Raw genomic sequence first — 16,907 nt, 5'->3', positions numbered from 1 at the left:
GCATACAGCTTGTGTAGATACAAATTTAGATTTGTATTTAGATCTGGTAAAATTGGCATATCGCATGCATGTTGACAGGTTGTCGTTTGTGGGGTTGGGAAGTCCTCATTTTTGAAGTGTTTGAAGGCATTATAAAGATTATTAGAGATAATGCGGCTTCATACTTCAGAACAAAAAGGGAAGGAGATACAAAAAATGATCCACTTAACGCCATTGTTTTCTTTGCTGTGATCACTTCACACATCGAAAAATGTTGTTATGTTTCTTTGCCAAGTGATCTTTTTTATACCAACTGTGAAAATTAAATTCTTTGTTAATCCCAGAAAAAACTTATATCTATACGAGAAATAAATAAAAGTTTTATTTCTTTCCATATTCGTTTTAGCACACCAAAGACTTTACAGATTACAATTTTAAAATATTTTGTTAAAAAACTAAAAGCTTTTAAAAAATATAAATATATTTTTCTGCTTTTGAAAATAAAAACGCTTAACAAATTACTTTGGTTAATAGGTCTTCTGATAATTTAAAACACACTAAACTATGCTAATATTTTCAAACTTTAAAGCAAACCATTAAAGCTTCTAATCATCCCAGCTACTGGCAGAATAAATAAAGGATATTATTCTGTTACAATTTTGCTTGATTATATATAGTACATATTTAAAAACAGAAGATGTTAATATTCTTTTAATGTTAATTTAAAAATGCTGTAAAGAATGTGACAGACTCACTATCCTTAGAAACAAAGTTGTTGTGAATGTTATTGAAAAATAATTTGTTCATATTTCGCTTGTTTGTCCAAATATTTGATTAATCAATAGAATTTTTTGCTGGCTGCCAAGATCAATAAGCCCAAAACACCATTTTATTTTTCTGGAAACAGTCGTATAACGAACACAGAATTTCCAAAGAATTTCCGCATCTAATTAAGGCAGTAAACTATAGATATGTGAGAGGGAGAAACCAAGAGAACAGAGAGAGTGAGAGAGACGGAACCTAAGAACAATTGATTTATTCGAGTATTGGTTGCCAGAACGCCCATTTTCGTATGTCTGATGAATGAATCCGAATGGCAGAGGCCATTATAAATCGTAGATCACACATCCCTTGGACCGGCGGCGCCTATTTCCTCAGAGAGTCAGCGAGGGCAGGGAAAATCGTGTCAAAGGACCCGGGCACATCCTGGCATTGTTTTCATTTCATTTACGAGTCGACTCGAGTCGCTCGCCCACACATATGTTGGGAAAATAATAAGAAAACGGTTTGTCCCCTGGCATGAGGTCCTTTTCGCTGCGCAGCAAGATTTGCAGTCCTTAGGCGCATAGCACATGCCATTGATTGCCATGTGTGGGAATTGGCCTTGCGAAAAAAAATAAGTTAGTTAAAATCACACAAATAAAGTGGCAATGGGAATGGCAATGGCCCTCGTCCTTGCAGGGATCTCACTCGTCCTGCGGTGATCCTCTCCACCCTCAGCACGTTCTAAATTTAGCTACGGGATTTATGACCCCTCGTCATTTGAGCCGCTCTTCCAGTACTTTTTATGAATCCCCTGGAATTATTTTCGAAAAAGGAAGAGAGTGGTAAAATTGGAAAACGGTGGGGAGGGGGAGAGGGGGCGTTGACAGTTTTGTGTCTCCCATTTTTAGGTAGCTATGTGTCCCAACTCACTTTATGCCCCTTCCTGGATCCTTAAGGTGGTTCCCTCGACATATATTCCCTTTTCTCCTATGGGGGCTGAACTAAAACAATGTTCAGTGGAAATTCTATGCGGTAATTGCAGTAAGTGAAACGAATACGTTGTAAAAACCCGACTTTTCCCTTCAGTTTTCATTGGATTTTTCAATTTTTTCAATTCGGCATCCTATGTCAGAGGGGAATATATTTTGGGAAAGAAAATTTCAAGTGCATTAGGAGGAAAAATATTGACTGATGACTTGGTTTAATGACTAATTGCTTGTTGATACAAATAAATCATTAGTTGGCAAATAAATTTATTTTCTATATGATTATTTCATATAAGGGAATGTTAAGGCAAAGTTAAATAAAAGGTAAAAACATTATTAATTGCTGTTCATAACCTCTTCCTTAACTCAAAGTTCATTCATTTCATCAAATTTGGTTTGTAACAATAAATCAAAAGCGATTAAATAAATTTCTTTATAACTCAACAGAATCTACATTTATTATTCCAACGAATTCCTTGCAAATTTCTGAAACATGATTAACCCGCTTGCTACTTATAAGTTTTCTTAGCCATTCCCAGACGAGCAGATGACCGTGTCCGTGTCCATGTTAAAGTCAAAACGGTGTGTCCAAAAATGATGCGAAGCGTTTCCGATTTCAAAGTAAAACCAGACAGACAGACGAGAGGATAACGAAACGGAAGCGTTTGCTGCCCACTTGGAGATCGCAATGCATTGTTGTGACCCATTCGCAGACTCATTTGTGCCCCGCTGATTGATTGCCAGTGGGAAGCTGGCTGCCCCAGTCCTAAATCCATGGGTGTAGATGTAATCGTTTAGTAGGGGGAAAAGGAAATGTAAGTTTTAAGAAAGAATAAATATTAGAAGTTGGGAACCGTGACATAGAAATATTGGGTTTAACAATCCACCTTGGTTCGAAAAGTCTGCTATAAGAAAGAGGTTTCTCCCTACAATAAAAACTTGGATTAGCCAAGGGCCATGAATATAAATTCTTTCCTCCTTATATACATATTCTCACCTTTTTTGTTGATATTTTTATAGAAAGACATAATTAACAATCACATATGAAAACAAGAAAAACTTTCACAATTAGTAGATGAAAATAAGAAAAACATTCACAATTATTAGATTACATGAATATAGCATAATGCTAAAATACAATTTTAGAGGTTCTTGGCTTCTTCGTTATATCTTTCTTCTCAAATCTTCCTATTCTTTGTCTGATTTTTAAGCCCCTTTGCTACAACCATGTCAGTTTTACCCCTAGCCCTTCCCAGCACCCGTATTCCTGGGGAAAACATCTGGTTCACGCAACGATTGCACCGACAACGAAATATGCAAACTGCTCAGCGGTTCAAGTAATTAAAATCATCGATATACGCGCGTTTGTTCATGGAGGTGCTGCCTGCATTTTCGAGTGCATTTGGCCAATCAATCAGCGATCAAAGTTCATAGATGCCATGAAGTAAAGGATTGCTAAGGGCAAGGGGGCCTGCGCTGACTAATGGCCACCGATGATGAAGTCGGCCGATCTGTCCATCAGCAACAATAACAAAAAGCCCAGCTAATGTACTGAATGTGCATCTACGAGATACATTTTAATGTGTACGTAAATGTTTGTTTATGGCCTAGCTATATGTGAATGTGGAAGTTCATAAAAAGACAAGTGAATAGTATTTCAACCTAAAGTCATCCGACTACAAGTTGCTCTCTAAAAGGCTTTCAGATCAAATATAAAAAAAATGTATTATATTTTTTAATGCCACATTATTCTTATTTTATTTTAAGTTACACTTAATTTAATATTTAATCCTTATTAACTTAGTATTTGAGCTCTAATAAATTTGGATAAAAATGGCCCTTATTGATCCGCAGACATTCTAAAATAATATTGAACAATTATCTTTATGCTTTTTAAAAAACTTCCCTACCAATTATTGTTTTAATTTCTTAATTCTTTACAAATACTTGTTACTCCAGTTCATATTTTTGATGCGTTCCTTTTATTTCTTAGGAGTATACCCGAATATTTCAGTAGCACTTTAAGGGTATTCGACTCGAAGTAATTGCTCGGAGGCGTGAAAAAAGGGGTAGCAGAAAACCGATCGCTACTATGGACATCTCGCTCACTCATCCGCCCCGTTGCCACCCCTGTACGGATCCAATACCGGACCGACTGACTGACGGACGGACGGACGGGCTGTGCCTCACATCGGTCGCATAAATATTTTGCTTTTATATTTTTTCAGCCGAAGATGCGCAAGGCACATAAAAAGCAACTCGCTCACACACGCACACACCCCCGAATGTAGTTGTCTATAAACAAAAAACAATCCATAAAAAAGCCCAACAACGACGGCGGTCGACATCCAAAAAGGAGCATCCGAGGCAACAACAACAAAGGCGGAGGGAAAACCAAACCAAACTTTTGTTTATTTACATAAAAACATTTTAGTGACTTGGCCGGCAGGCAAAAACTGTTGACTTCCCCCCACTCCACCACGTCCCTAAAAGTCAGGAAGTAAGTAAAACGCTTTCTCAACTGCACAGAAAATAATGCGATCAAAGATAAACTCATATATGTCCAAGATCAAAGATTAATTTATAAAAAAGATCACATGTATACTTATCTGTTATGATTATATTAAAGTCTATTAAATAAGATATAATTTGAGCCATAAAATATTAGTTTGTTTAAATCACTGAAGAATCGAATCATGCAATATAATAAAGTCTATTAAAATATATAAATATTGTACTTTAAGTTATGTGTAGGTAAGTTTTTGAGTCTACAGCTTTTATTTGTTCTAGCTAATTCCCAATTAATCCATGAGTGGGTTGTATTTTTTTAAGTACCCAAAAAAATAGTAGGTAATATTTTGATCCATGAAACTATACAAAAATAATAATAGTATATAATATCAACAGTCAAAATGAATGCCCAAAAGAGCAAAATAAAAACATTTAAAAATTATAGATATTGTAATAATTCAGAATGAAAGAACACTTCTTTCGGCTATGTGCTAAAATGAAATCGCTTAATGCTCGAAACGGAAAACAAAAGAGTGAAGACGGGAAATCAAAAGAATCAAAATGGTGAATTCCTTGTTCTGGGAACCCGATCATCTCTGATGTAAACGCCTGACACTTTGCGCCAAGCTCTCGTCTTACCCCTCGTCCATCGCCCCTCCCCCGCCATTCCCTTTGGCCAACCGCAGCCGGCAGCAGGCAACATCTGGCGAAAGGGAAAAGATTAATTTCTGACAGCGCGGGAGCGTCCCCAAAGGCGGCCAAACATATAGACGGCGAAGAACAATATTCGATGGCGGCAAACACACAAAAAATCAATTAGACGGCAGAAAGTCGAATGTGGATATACCCTTTAGGTACAGTTGAACGGAGCTTAAATTATAGATTGCAAAAAATCAACAATACATTCACAAAACCCAAAAATATAGTCAAGTAATGCCCTTAAATATAAGCCTATAAATAATTTAAAAAAAAAAATGGTTTCTAAAATGTATATAGGCTCAATTTCTAATCAAATATTTAAAAATTTGAAATGAATTAAATTATTTTTTTTTAATTGCATATTGGGTACTCTATTGTGTACAAAAAATTATATTCGCCATTTAAGACTATTTTCAATAATATATATTTTAATATTCTATTGAACGTATTGATACGTAATATGGACATTATGCTTCAAAAAGAAAAAATAAATCTAACAATAGCATTTCTTAAAAATAAAACCGACTCATTTGCCTGGAATTTCAAAATAATATTAAACAGTCCTGAAAAAATGTTTGCCTAACCCCTCTACAACTCAATATACCCCAAATAAATGGTTCAATGGCGAAAAATTATTCATGCCACTGCTGATGGATAGAAACATGGATGTCGATGCTGAAGCGAGAGTTTTCCACGCCGCGCTTTTCACGGTCGCATCCATCAATCCCGCAGTGTGCAGCGTAACACAATACGCCATATAAAGTCGGATGAGAAAGTGCGATATATCTTTTTGGATTTGCGTTAGTCTCAGGCGAAAGAGGCGACAGTGCGTCTATAGAACTAATCATTAGAGCCATAAAACATCGCCTTGAAATTGAATTCTTTCATTTCGGGACTTAGTCGCACTCTCGAGGGATTGCTTCTTGGGTTCCTCTTTAGTACTTCATTATGGACGCCCTAACGATGTTGTTTTAATGATCTCAAAAACTCGACAAAAATCCACTTGACAAAATCCACAAGAGCAGGCAAGTTCCCTTCTCAAGTACCGAGCAGGGGAGAAAGGGAAGGGCGAGGGGCGAAGGGCGGAGGCCAAGCCCCCGAAGGCTAAAATATATATTCCGAACTATATATAAAAGAGGCGGAGCATATATAAACCGAATATGTGCGTCTGCATTTTTTGCACAGACACTTTATGTCTGGTTGGGTATGTGTGAAAAAGACCATTGAATGTCGGGCATATCTTTGGAGCCTTGTTATTGGTATCTTGGGGGTACGAAGGGAGTGGGACGAGCTGTTGATTGCCAGGAACTATAAAAATTGTTAGAGCAGAAAGAGCCATGAAATGCAATTTGAAAGTTTCTGCTGACAGATATGAATTATGTACATATTACAGGTATATTTACATTCTACAAAATGATGATCACAACTTTGTAAAGAGCACTTGTCGTATTTAATAAAAAAAATGGATTGCACTAACCATTTTGAAGGTTAAAATCAGGTCGAAATAATAATATTAATAATACTTCTGGTATTTATAGAGTTTTATATATAAAAAAATATATTTTATTGATGACGTTTTATTAGGAAAAAGCAATTAATATATTTGTCCCTCTTCTCAGGTCTTTTTTTATATGTAAAATTTAGTAACTTTATAAAGTTAATCATGTATTTGTTTTCAAATATTAAATACCTTATTCGGTTGATTATATGAACCCGACTATATCTATGAACTGAACTCTGGAGCGCTCTATACTTATTGTGATTCACTTGTTATTGTTTTAGAGTCAAAGCTCAGCCAATTATCTTATTAAATGAGCTTTGCATTCGTATACCCGTGTTATTAGAATTATTAACCCGACCGAGAATCTTGTTGAGTGAGTTCAGCTTTTTTGTAATATGATTTGACGATATGAAAGCTTGTTGAATATCGATTCCAGCATTGAGTAAATAGACGGGAACCCATAAAAACTTTAGTTATATTCCTGTCTTGCAAGCAACAGCAACTATAAAAGCCAAATAAGTTTTAAAGTTTTTGCTCCAATAAAAATTATATAGTGATGCTGAATTTATGTTAGAAGTGCCTTTAAAATATTTGTTCTTGTCATTTGGCTGCAAGCCTTCACCGCAGAAACCTAAAATTGTTTTGCAATACCCAATTGACCTAGATCCAAATCCCCGAGTCCATGGGCTAACTGTTTAGCTAGATATATCTTTCTCAGTCTCTCAGACTGTTTATAACAATTTAGCCGAGTCATGGCAAACGATCTGAGCTAAAGAAATCAACATGCAAAATTATATTTAATAAACGGTTTGCGTTACACTTGCTATGGAGTTTCGAGACGGGGTGGAGTAACAGATTCGTATAGGGGTAACGCATCAATTGCTTGTACAAAATACATGTACAGATACACTTTGTAAGTACACATGCCAAAACAAATTTATTGTATGCTTATAGAATTAATACCAGCCCTTCCTGGTACTAAAAAACTAAAATTACCTACAAAATGAAATTATTTAAAGCTGATCTGATCAAACCAATAAATAAATCCGATCAAAAATCGGAAACGGGAACACGAACTGGTTAAAATTAAGTTCAACTTTGGAATGACGTCAAACCGTGCGACTTAGGATATATTACTTTTATTCGTTTATTGAATTGAATACATTTGTAACTAAAAGACTCCAAAAATATCCAAAATTAAACATAAATATTTTCTAGAAATAAAACAAATAAAATTAATATAAGAAAATAAAAAAATATTATTAAAAATTAAAAAAATTTCGCTAATGTATCGGTACAAGCCGGTTCCAAAAGCGTAACCAAAACATCAGAGCCAAAATGGAATTTCTTACCAAAGCAGTCGATACGTTGCGGTACCGGTAACCGAACATAGGCCCGAAATAGCATTCGGCTTAACTCGCTGTATCACAAGATGATTTCTCTCAGTGCCTTTATACATAGAAAGAAATGCAAGGGAAAGAATCGCAAACAGAAGCCGAGGGCAACAGCCACAAAGAGAGTACGAAGTGAGACACGTGTTTTGAATTAAATGCGCGTTCCACTCCGCGCGGCCTTCTCCCTGGGCCACCCACTCCGCCACCCCCCTTCCACCAAAGCAACCCCCTTGCCCATTAAGGCCACATTCTTGACGCTCTGTGGTTGTTGACATGTTAATGGCCACAAAGGAAACTCGCTTAAGAGGCAGGGCGGTGAATAAAACAATACACATGTTGCATGCGGCATAATCACGTGCAAACACACAACAGAATCGCAACTGACAATTTCAGCGAGCCAGCAGCACATTGTTAACTTGGCTAAGAAGCGGAGCTTCGACCCGAAGCTTGGCTTTTTGTGTCAGTGTGTATCTGTGTTTGCGGCGACCTGTTGCCACCGACGTCGACGTCGTCGTCGGCAGAGCTCGGGCAGCGACGGATGCAGAGACAGTTAGCTTTTTGGGCGCAGTTGATGAACGAAGCTGTTGGCCGAAAGACGCGACCGGCTTAAACTCCGACTTAATCGTAAAAAAAATATAAAAACATCAAAATAAAAAGTAAATCCATAACGAATACATATTTAAAATGTCCCAAAAAGTGTTTTAAAATTGGTTTACCAACAATTCAAACTACAAATGAGCTTCAATAACACGAAAACTCTGTAATCCAAACATATTAAATATAGAGTGCAAAAAAATGTATTTTTGAAACTCTTTGTAACCCAAATTTCCTTTTACTGCAGTTCATTTTAATTACAAAAAATAAAAAACAAATAATTGTAAGAACAATAGTTCAAAAACATAAATGTTTCAAGGTTTCCTTATATTATTCAGTGGTTTAACAGCTTCTTGGAAATTATATAAAATTACCAGCTGAAGGCAAAATAAAAACAACCAATAATAAAGAATTATCTTCTATATGGTGTTGTAATTTTGAAAAATACTTTTAAAAAATTCTTTAAAAAATAAATATTAAAAAATCAAGGACAATAAGAACATTTAATGTTTTAAGATGATCTCCACAGAATGACTATATTTATTCCGTTTGTGCGTGCAATATATCCATTAAGCTAATAGAGTGAACAACAATTTCAACCGCAATTTGATTGCATCCCACATCTCCTCTCATATCTCTTAATCCACTGAAAATTCCAAGCTTCATTTGTGGGGACCCTCAAAAGGCAAAGAAATTTAACAAAAGAAAAGGAGAAGAAGATTTCAGTGAAAGTGATGAAGCGTCGCCAACATCCGCATCTCATAATGATCTCTGCCGATCTTATGTGTTTTATCTATATGTGTGTCACGAAAAAAAAAACAAAAACAAAAGAAACCACAATGGAGAAACAACAACAACAGTAGTAAAACTAAATGTTTGCATGAGCAAAATGTTGTAAAAAATAATTTGCAACACGAGGACTGAAATTTAAGTATTGAATCAGCCGCTGGCTGAGAAAAATCAATGTTCATGCATTGGCAAATTAGTGAACAAGACTAAAGAGAAACGGATTAAACATATTTAAATAAATTATTTGTTGTCGTAAGATCCATTAGCCTAACATCACAATTTGACATGGCTAAAACACATTAGAGCTATTTAAATTTATGGTTGCATTTCTCTAAGCTAATTTTTTATTATATCTATATCATTTACCACATTTATAAGACTATTATTTGCGCTTTTTGATTAAATATCACGGATTACACACTATTTATATAACTTACAGAATTAGTGTTCACTTTTTCTCTACCATTTTATATTAAAAAAAAAATTATTCCAAGTTTTTTTTTAATTTTTAACTTTTAATGTAATTAAAATAATTAACACAATAACAACAAATCTTTATATCTTCAAAACAAAGAACAGAATTAGTTTTATGTTTTATATTTTATGTTTTTAATTACCTTTGTTTTCAACTATTAAAACCTAATTCTTTTACTGATGCCCACTTCCTATCAAAATGCAGGAACCATCATCCGACTCCAACTTCCTACACTTAACTTACTTTAATTGTCTTTTTCATTAAATGAGTTTAACATACATTAACGGTTTTATGGCCCACCTGGAGCTTCAATTTACTTAACTTAACTTTTGCCATTCGTCGCGCATAAACAACCGCAGCAGACCCCAAAACTCACCTTGAGCTTACAAACACACTGTCGCATTCGCATGCCTGAACTGAAAAACGTCGCAGCATCATTCAAGCCGTGTCAAAAAAGGCAATTTTTCTCCATCTCTTCAGCTGGTGTCACTTGTGCACTACAATTGCAAATTCCCCACATCGTTATCTCTGGCTTTTCTTCAACTTTTTCGCCTTTTCTCTTTTTGCCTTTTGTCTGCCCCTTCCGACTGCTGCACGTCGCCTAATTACCCATCATTTCGCTTCAAAAGTGCACAGAAAAAAATAATAGTTTCTTCCCCCATTAAAATCTTTAATTTGTGCATCACTTTTTAATCAATGCTTACGCAGTTATTAATACTTAATTTATTTTCTATTAATTAAAATAATCTGATTACTTGTCATTTGGTTTTAAGGGATTTATCAGATACCACTGAGCAAAAATAAAGTTTTAAAATATATAGGGCCTTAGAAAAAGAATTTGTACCTTAAAATTTAAAAATACATACCAATTGAACATCAATTGGTTAAAGATTTATTTATTTATTTTATTGTTTAAAGACCTGATACCAAAAGGACCTTTTATTTATTACAATTTTTAAACCACTATGTAAATACCCATCTTCACCTCCCAAATAGTTAAAAATTCATATAACAACAGTTTATTTTTTTTTTTAGGATTACATTTTTTTTATATTTAAAACTTAATAAAATTTGGTTCTATTTTTTCTTTGTGTAACCATCAAGTAACCACAATAAAAACCACCTAAAGCGACGGAGTTAATTGAAGTCCAAACCGAGCCGAGCTGTTAATCGACATCAGTTCGCAGCCTCTGCAGATGTGCTGTTAAATTCGAAATAAATAAAATGTGCACCGCTGGCGTTGCGGCTGATGGTGGTGCTAGTGCTGCTACAGGTGGTGCTGATACTGCGGATGGTGGTGGTGCAGCCGCCGCCCCAAGTTCGACGGCCTTGAACCCCGCACAGGTAAATAACATATACTCATCCATTCGCACGAATGTGGTCAACATACATATTTTCGGTTCGTTTCGCGCTTGATTCGCTTTGTTGTGTTCACTTGGTGGGTTTGGGTCGCTGCCCCTCGTCCCCTCGTCAGCGAGCCAAACCTTATCTGACAACAAAATAATACTCACGTTGCCATCAGAGTCAGAGTACGAAAAGCGCAGAAAAAAACCAAAACCAGTTTACTTTTGGCCTGTTGACTTTAACCGGGACTAGGTCTGGGTCTCGAGTATTATGCGATCGGTCATCTGTTCGGATAAAGCATATAATCAGGTTTATTTAAAAGATTATTGCAACCTAAAGTGTATCTTTTTATTGAGTTGGTCTGAAAATGTTTGAAAGTCAAGATCAGGGTAACTCGGAGTGGAAGTTAATGGAGGCTATTGAAACGAAGTGCGCTTGGAAAAGGAAAATGTATTAAAAGAGCAAGTTTTAATTCATTACAAGGTGGATGAGTTCTTTAACAGTTTGATATGAAAAGAAAAATTTTAACAGCACTATAAAGATTTAATTTTCTTTAAATATTCCCAATTGACAAAAACGAGCCATCCGATAGTATGAGTGTGAAAAGGTACTTAATACATACTTAAAAGCAACAGGTATTCTCCCTAGTTCTAATTGTTTAAAAAGTTTATTAACAATCAAATATATGAACATATGTATAAGACCAAGAGTTCCAAAATTATTAAGACATAGCTGCTTTCCAACGGCTTAAGTAAGACACAAATATATGCTCATAAATTTGGGAAATTCACTTTAAAATCGGATCAGTTTGTTTTTTTATGAAGTTGTCACACCATTAAAAAATTCAATGTTACAATATTTCTCCGAAGCAACTGTCAGTTAAATAAGAAAAATCGCCGAACAAACAGATAGACGGCTGAACCATTCAAGCGCCAAGGGTCAAACGAGCTGAGCAAAGATTTGCATTTGCCTAATATGATGACGGGCACCGACAATGAGCCGTTGGTGGAAGACGGCGGTCTGACCGCCACCCAGCATCGACTGACGATTTGGCACAAGGTAATCGGGAGTCCCCCACTCGTGCTGCGTACTATGTATATCCCCCCCGTATATATTAGATCGTCTTCTTTATGCTGGGACTGATCTCGGCACTGATCATATGTGTTCTGATCCGATTGTCGAACCGATTGGCCTCCGATGCCGAGAAGAGGGCTTTGATGCACTTCCGCGAGATCTCGTCGGGCCGAAATGGCAACCGATTTGGCCACTAGCTCTTGTTTATCCCCACATAACACTCTATATTTTTTGTGTGTTTGCTTTTCTCTGTTTTGGTTTATTTGTTTGCAAATTGTTTAAATAAAGTGCTAAATGATTGATGCGGAATAAGTTATGGGGCAGCTGTCGCTAGAGTGCAAATTAAACAACAAGCAATTAGCTGAATATCAGGAAAAGCTTTGAATAAACTTCATTAGGATGGATCAGGCTGAGGGGTTATTCTATTGATTATCTAACACCCGTATCGAGAGGGCTTACGCGGCGTATGAGTGATGTAGAGGATCGATTAGTAATGGACCTGAACATTTGTTGTTATCTATCTAATCTAACGGATAAAATTTGTGTGCAATTTTGTAGGTCACGATTAGCATAGATTCACCGGAAACTTTAAAACAACCGAAGAAGTCCGATTGGCGGCGTTATCTTCAATGGATCTTAACTCCCGCCCTGACAGCAGTCTCTGGCATGATCCTTTACTACAAAGGACCTTGGTATGGAGTGGCCACCCTATATGCCAGCTTGATAGCAACATTGCTAGTCCGTCCCGGATGGCGATGGTTCTATATAGCAGCGGTCACCACTCCCCGCGATACTGTGTAAGTAAAACGCACAATAACACATACTTATATATGTTTATATAAGATAAAGTACCAGTTAAATCTTGAAATTATCCAACTTTTATTTTATTTAATTAAATTATACGTTACAGTGCTCTCTTCGCCTACATCCGTGTCTTAATGTTCATCAAACGGCATGAGCGCAAGAACTTGAACATCGGAGACGTCTTCGAGGCGAACGTGGCCCGGCATCCGGACAAGTTGGCCATTGTGAGTGAGTCCCAGCAATGGACATTCCGGCAGGTGAATGAGCACGCGAACCGAGTGGCCAACGTGTTCCACAGCCATGGCTATAAAAAGGGCGATGTGGTGGGTCTGCTGCTGGAAAACCGGGCGGAATTCGTGGCCACCTGGCTGGGCCTATCGAAGATCGGAGTGATCACGCCGTTAATAAACACGAACCTCCGAGGGGCATCCCTGCAGCACAGCATCACAGTGGGTCAGTGCACGGCTCTCATTTACGGAGCCAGTTTCCGATCAGCCGTAATGGATATAGCCAAGGATCTGCCCGCCCATGTGGGACTCTATCAGTTCAACGACGAGGCCACCCAGGAAATTGTGGCGTCCGAGGGTCTCAGCCAGGGATTGGCCCAGCAGTTGAATGGTCTCCTGGAGACGGCTGCCAAGGACAAAGTGGCAGCTGGTGCTTCTCGAGCGGATCATCATGACAAGCTGGTCTACATCTACACTTCGGGCACCACGGGTTTGCCTAAGGCAGCCGTCATCACGCACTCTCGGTGGGGTCTTCTATTTATGATTTATATATGTATTATCCCATAATACGATCTCTTCCCTTTCAGATACTTCTTCATAGCTGCCGGCATTCACTATACGCTTGGTTTTAAGGATCAGGATGTGTTCTACACCCCGTTGCCCTTGTATCACACCGCTGGCGGAGTGATGAGCATGGGTCAGGCCTTGCTCTTTGGTTCCACAGTGGTCGTACGAAAGAAATTCAGTGCCTCTGGGTACTTTTCGGACTGTGCTCGCTTCCAGTGCACGGTAATATCTGCCACCCTTTCGTTAATCCAAATTTTGTATAACTTTTAACAATATATATTTCACAGGTTGGTCAGTACATTGGTGAGATGGCTCGTTATATTCTGGCCACTCCATCGGCTCCTCACGATCGACAGCACCAAGTGCGCATGGTGTTTGGCAACGGACTGCGACCACAGATTTGGCCGCAGTTCGTGGAGCGATTCGGGATTAAGAAGGTGGGCGAGTTCTACGGAGCCACCGAGGGCAATGCCAACATCATGAACAATGACAGCACCGTGGGAGCCATTGGCTTTGTATCCCGCATACTGCCGCAGATCTACCCGATATCGATCATTAAAGCAGATCCCCACACGGGAGAGCCCTTGAGGAACAGCAAAGGACTCTGCGAGAGATGTGAGGCCGACGAGCCAGGCGTCTTTATAGGAAAGATTGTGAGGGGAAATCCATGCCGGGAGTTCCTGGGTTATGTCGACCAGAAGGCCTCCTCCAAGAAGGTGGTGCACAATGTCTTCTCCAAGGGCGACATGGCCTTCATTTCGGGGGATCTGCTGGTGGCCGACGAGCGGGGCTATCTGTACTTCAAGGATCGCACCGGCGACACCTTCCGCTGGAAGGGTGAGAATGTGTCCACCAGCGAGGTGGAGGCGCAGCTAAGCAATCTGGCTGGCTACAAGGATGTGATTGTGTACGGAGTGAGCGTGCCCAACACCGAGGGAAGAGCCGGAATGGCAGCCATTTACGATCCCACTCGCGAGGTGAAGGTTAGCCAGCTGGGCGAGGAACTGACCAAAACCCTGCCCAACTATGCGAGACCGCAGTTCCTGAGGTTCCTGCGAAGAATCGACCTGACGGGCACCTTCAAGCTGCGCAAAGTGGAGCTCCAGCAGCAGGGCTTCAATCCGGAACTCATAGAGGACGAACTATTCTACGCCCAGCCGAATGGCGTTTATGCTCCGCTCACCTTATCCGTTTACGAGAGGATACTAAGGAACGAGCTCCGTTTCTAGGAGCACCGGACTTCTCCCTCGGGAAGAAGAGAAGTCAAGACTGTGCCTCTTACTGTAGTAGAAAGGATTTTCGTTGGATTCAAGCCGTGCTTAGACTATTTTTAATTTGGTAACGTTGTCTGTTGTGCTAGCAAAAATAACGAATGAAAGAAATTGTTCTTTCTTTTTTATCATAAGTGTTTCCTTCTACATTTCCTAGATAAATGTCATTTTATTTTATACATATTTAAGGGAATAAACATTTTGCCAATAATCGTATGTGTTTTTAATAATAAAAATATTATATATTCAACTTTTATGGATTAATTTGTTTTTTTTTAAGAGCTTTTGTAATATGTTTTTAAAAATACCACATGCTTCACTTAATGGAAAATTTTTAATAGGATCTGTTTCAATTTCATATTGTTTTCGGACATACTATAAAGCGATTAAAGAAATCAGTGTTTTGATCAGTGACATTTTAAATTAATTATTATCAATTAATTATTATCAATTCTTTTCAAATGGTTTGGAAATCAAAATCACATATGTAAATTATTTTCAGCCGTTTTATTTGGTTAATTTAATTTATTGTTCTATTATTAAATAATTTTTAAAAAGGAAACTTACAATTGAAAGAGCATCATTAGTCACTTCTCTATAAAAAGTGATTAGGAAATCTAAAATCCCGGATTCCATTTCCAATTCCAATCAAGTTTGCTTACGAATGGCTTCTATTTCAGTTTTCACATCGAGCTTATATGAAATTGATCCAAGACTTTTCTTTGGAAACTGAATTGAGCAAAAAGCCAAAACTGACTAGGAATGGATTCGGGAACAGGGTCGTATAAAATACTTTCAGCAGTCTTTGGAGCTATAGTCGCTCAATCCTTGGGCGGCACATCCTTGCTGAGCTCCGCCCGCTTCCGCTGCTCCATGCGCTCCTCCACCTGGTCCAGCCGGTCGCTCATCGCATCCAGGGAGCTGAGTAATCCCGCCTGGATTTCGCCGTACCGCTTCATGGCCAAGACCAGACTCTCCTCGATGAGTTCGCTCTGCTGGGCGTACTCCCCGTTGTTCTGGGTGATGCCCTTCAGCTGGTCCAGGCACTCGGCGGGAATGCTGCGGAAGTACTCCGCCCCCAGAGCGGGTTCCAGCTGCCTGATCCTCTCCAGCTGCTCGGCCTGGGTGTGCAGCTCGGGGGCCACGGCGTGCAGGTAGACCTCCTTGGAGCGCACCTGCTGCTGCTCCTCCAGGAAGTTGGGGTCCAGGTACTTCTCCAGTTCGCCGGATCGCTTCACACACTGCTGCAGTGGAGCACTGCCCGTAGTGGCTTCGCCCAGGAGGGCGTGTGCCGAGCACAGGGCGTCCACCACGCCCTCTCCCGCCTCCGAATCCTGTACGGGACCCAGGACTCGCGTCAGAGCATCGATGCGCTTCTCCAGAATGTCCAGGGCCTCCATTTTCGCTCGATTTCTCTTTATTTAGGTGTTTTGTGTGCGGGAATGATGTCAGTCTGTAGAGCTGGGTCAAATATCGATGTTTATTCGATACTATCGCATCGCATGGGGCCAGGGCTTCAACATCGATGTTTTTATTTGCCCATTTGGTGTGTACACACGGGTTATTAACCCTTAAGTGGTCTATTTCATGAAAATAAAATATTCTTTAAATTGTATTACAAATAGAACAAATAAATAACGTATTTATCGAATGAACACTCTGAGAAATTAGAGATTATTCCGATTCAACAACATTTAGACATATCTACGACATCTCTTCCCAATATTCAAGAAAGTAATTACAATTATATTAAAAATAATGTTATATAACCACTTGTATCAAAAACAACAAAATATGATAATTAAATAAACTTAAGAAAATTAATCTCACATAAACTCGTTAAAAAAATTTTCCATAGATTTCGTTGAGAACTCAAAAAGGTACAAAACCAAATAGAATCATTTTTCACTTATTATTGTTATCATTA

At 38.4% G+C, this 16,907-nt stretch overlaps 2 protein-coding genes across 4 annotated transcripts; one reads left to right on the top strand and one right to left on the bottom strand.

Moving 5' to 3' along the window:
• Positions 1-8,408: 8,408 nt before the first annotated feature.
• On the top strand, positions 8,409-15,191 carry LOC108135381 (long-chain fatty acid transport protein 1). 3 transcript variants are annotated; one of them, XM_017256071.2, is made up of 6 exons: positions 8,409-8,491; positions 10,798-11,037; positions 12,670-12,908; positions 13,022-13,666; positions 13,730-13,931; positions 13,997-15,191. In XM_017256071.2, exons 2-6 carry the CDS (start codon positions 10,918-10,920, stop codon positions 14,936-14,938), a joined length of 2,148 nt encoding a protein of 715 aa, XP_017111560.1. In that variant the 5' UTR covers positions 8,409-8,491; positions 10,798-10,917; the 3' UTR covers positions 14,939-15,191. The 3 variants fall into 3 exon arrangements, with proteins under 3 accessions (XP_017111560.1, XP_017111563.1, XP_017111562.1); XM_017256073.2 differs by lacking the exons at positions 8,409-8,491; positions 10,798-11,037 and adding an exon at positions 11,941-12,096; XM_017256074.2 differs by lacking the exons at positions 8,409-8,491; positions 10,798-11,037; positions 12,670-12,908; ... (1 more) ...; positions 13,730-13,931; positions 13,997-15,191 and adding exons at positions 11,785-12,096; positions 12,156-12,637.
• Positions 15,130-16,457, bottom strand: LOC108135382. Its single transcript, XM_017256076.2, has one exon. It carries the CDS (start codon positions 16,378-16,380, stop codon positions 15,802-15,804), a length of 579 nt encoding a protein of 192 aa, XP_017111565.1. The 5' UTR covers positions 16,381-16,457; the 3' UTR covers positions 15,130-15,801.
• Between the last annotated feature and the right edge of the window lie 450 nt (positions 16,458-16,907).

This window comes from Drosophila elegans, unplaced genomic scaffold (assembly GCF_018152505.1).
Source record: "Drosophila elegans isolate 14027-0461.03 unplaced genomic scaffold, ASM1815250v1 contig_520, whole genome shotgun sequence".
NCBI classification, from domain to species: domain Eukaryota; kingdom Metazoa; phylum Arthropoda; class Insecta; order Diptera; family Drosophilidae; genus Drosophila; species Drosophila elegans.
Note: the sequence above shows the minus strand (reverse complement) of the source record. Positions and strands in the feature narration are given on the sequence as shown.

What these genes read in the sequence shown, in the direction of transcription:
- LOC108135381 (XM_017256071.2), top strand. Translation starts at nt 10,918, where the DNA reads ATGTGCACCGCTGGCGTTGCGGCTGATGGTGGTGCTAGTGCTGCTACA. An exon ending in CGGCCTTGAACCCCGCACAG is followed by an intron (nt 11,038 to 12,669) that starts GTAAATAACATA and finishes GCAATTTTGTAG; the next exon opens with GTCACGATTAGCATAGATTC. An exon ending in GTGCTCGCTTCCAGTGCACG is followed by an intron (nt 13,932 to 13,996) that starts GTAATATCTGCC and finishes TATATTTCACAG; the next exon opens with GTTGGTCAGTACATTGGTGA.
- LOC108135382 (XM_017256076.2), bottom strand. Translation starts at nt 16,380, where the DNA reads ATGGAGGCCCTGGACATTCTGGAGAAGCGCATCGATGCTCTGACGCGA.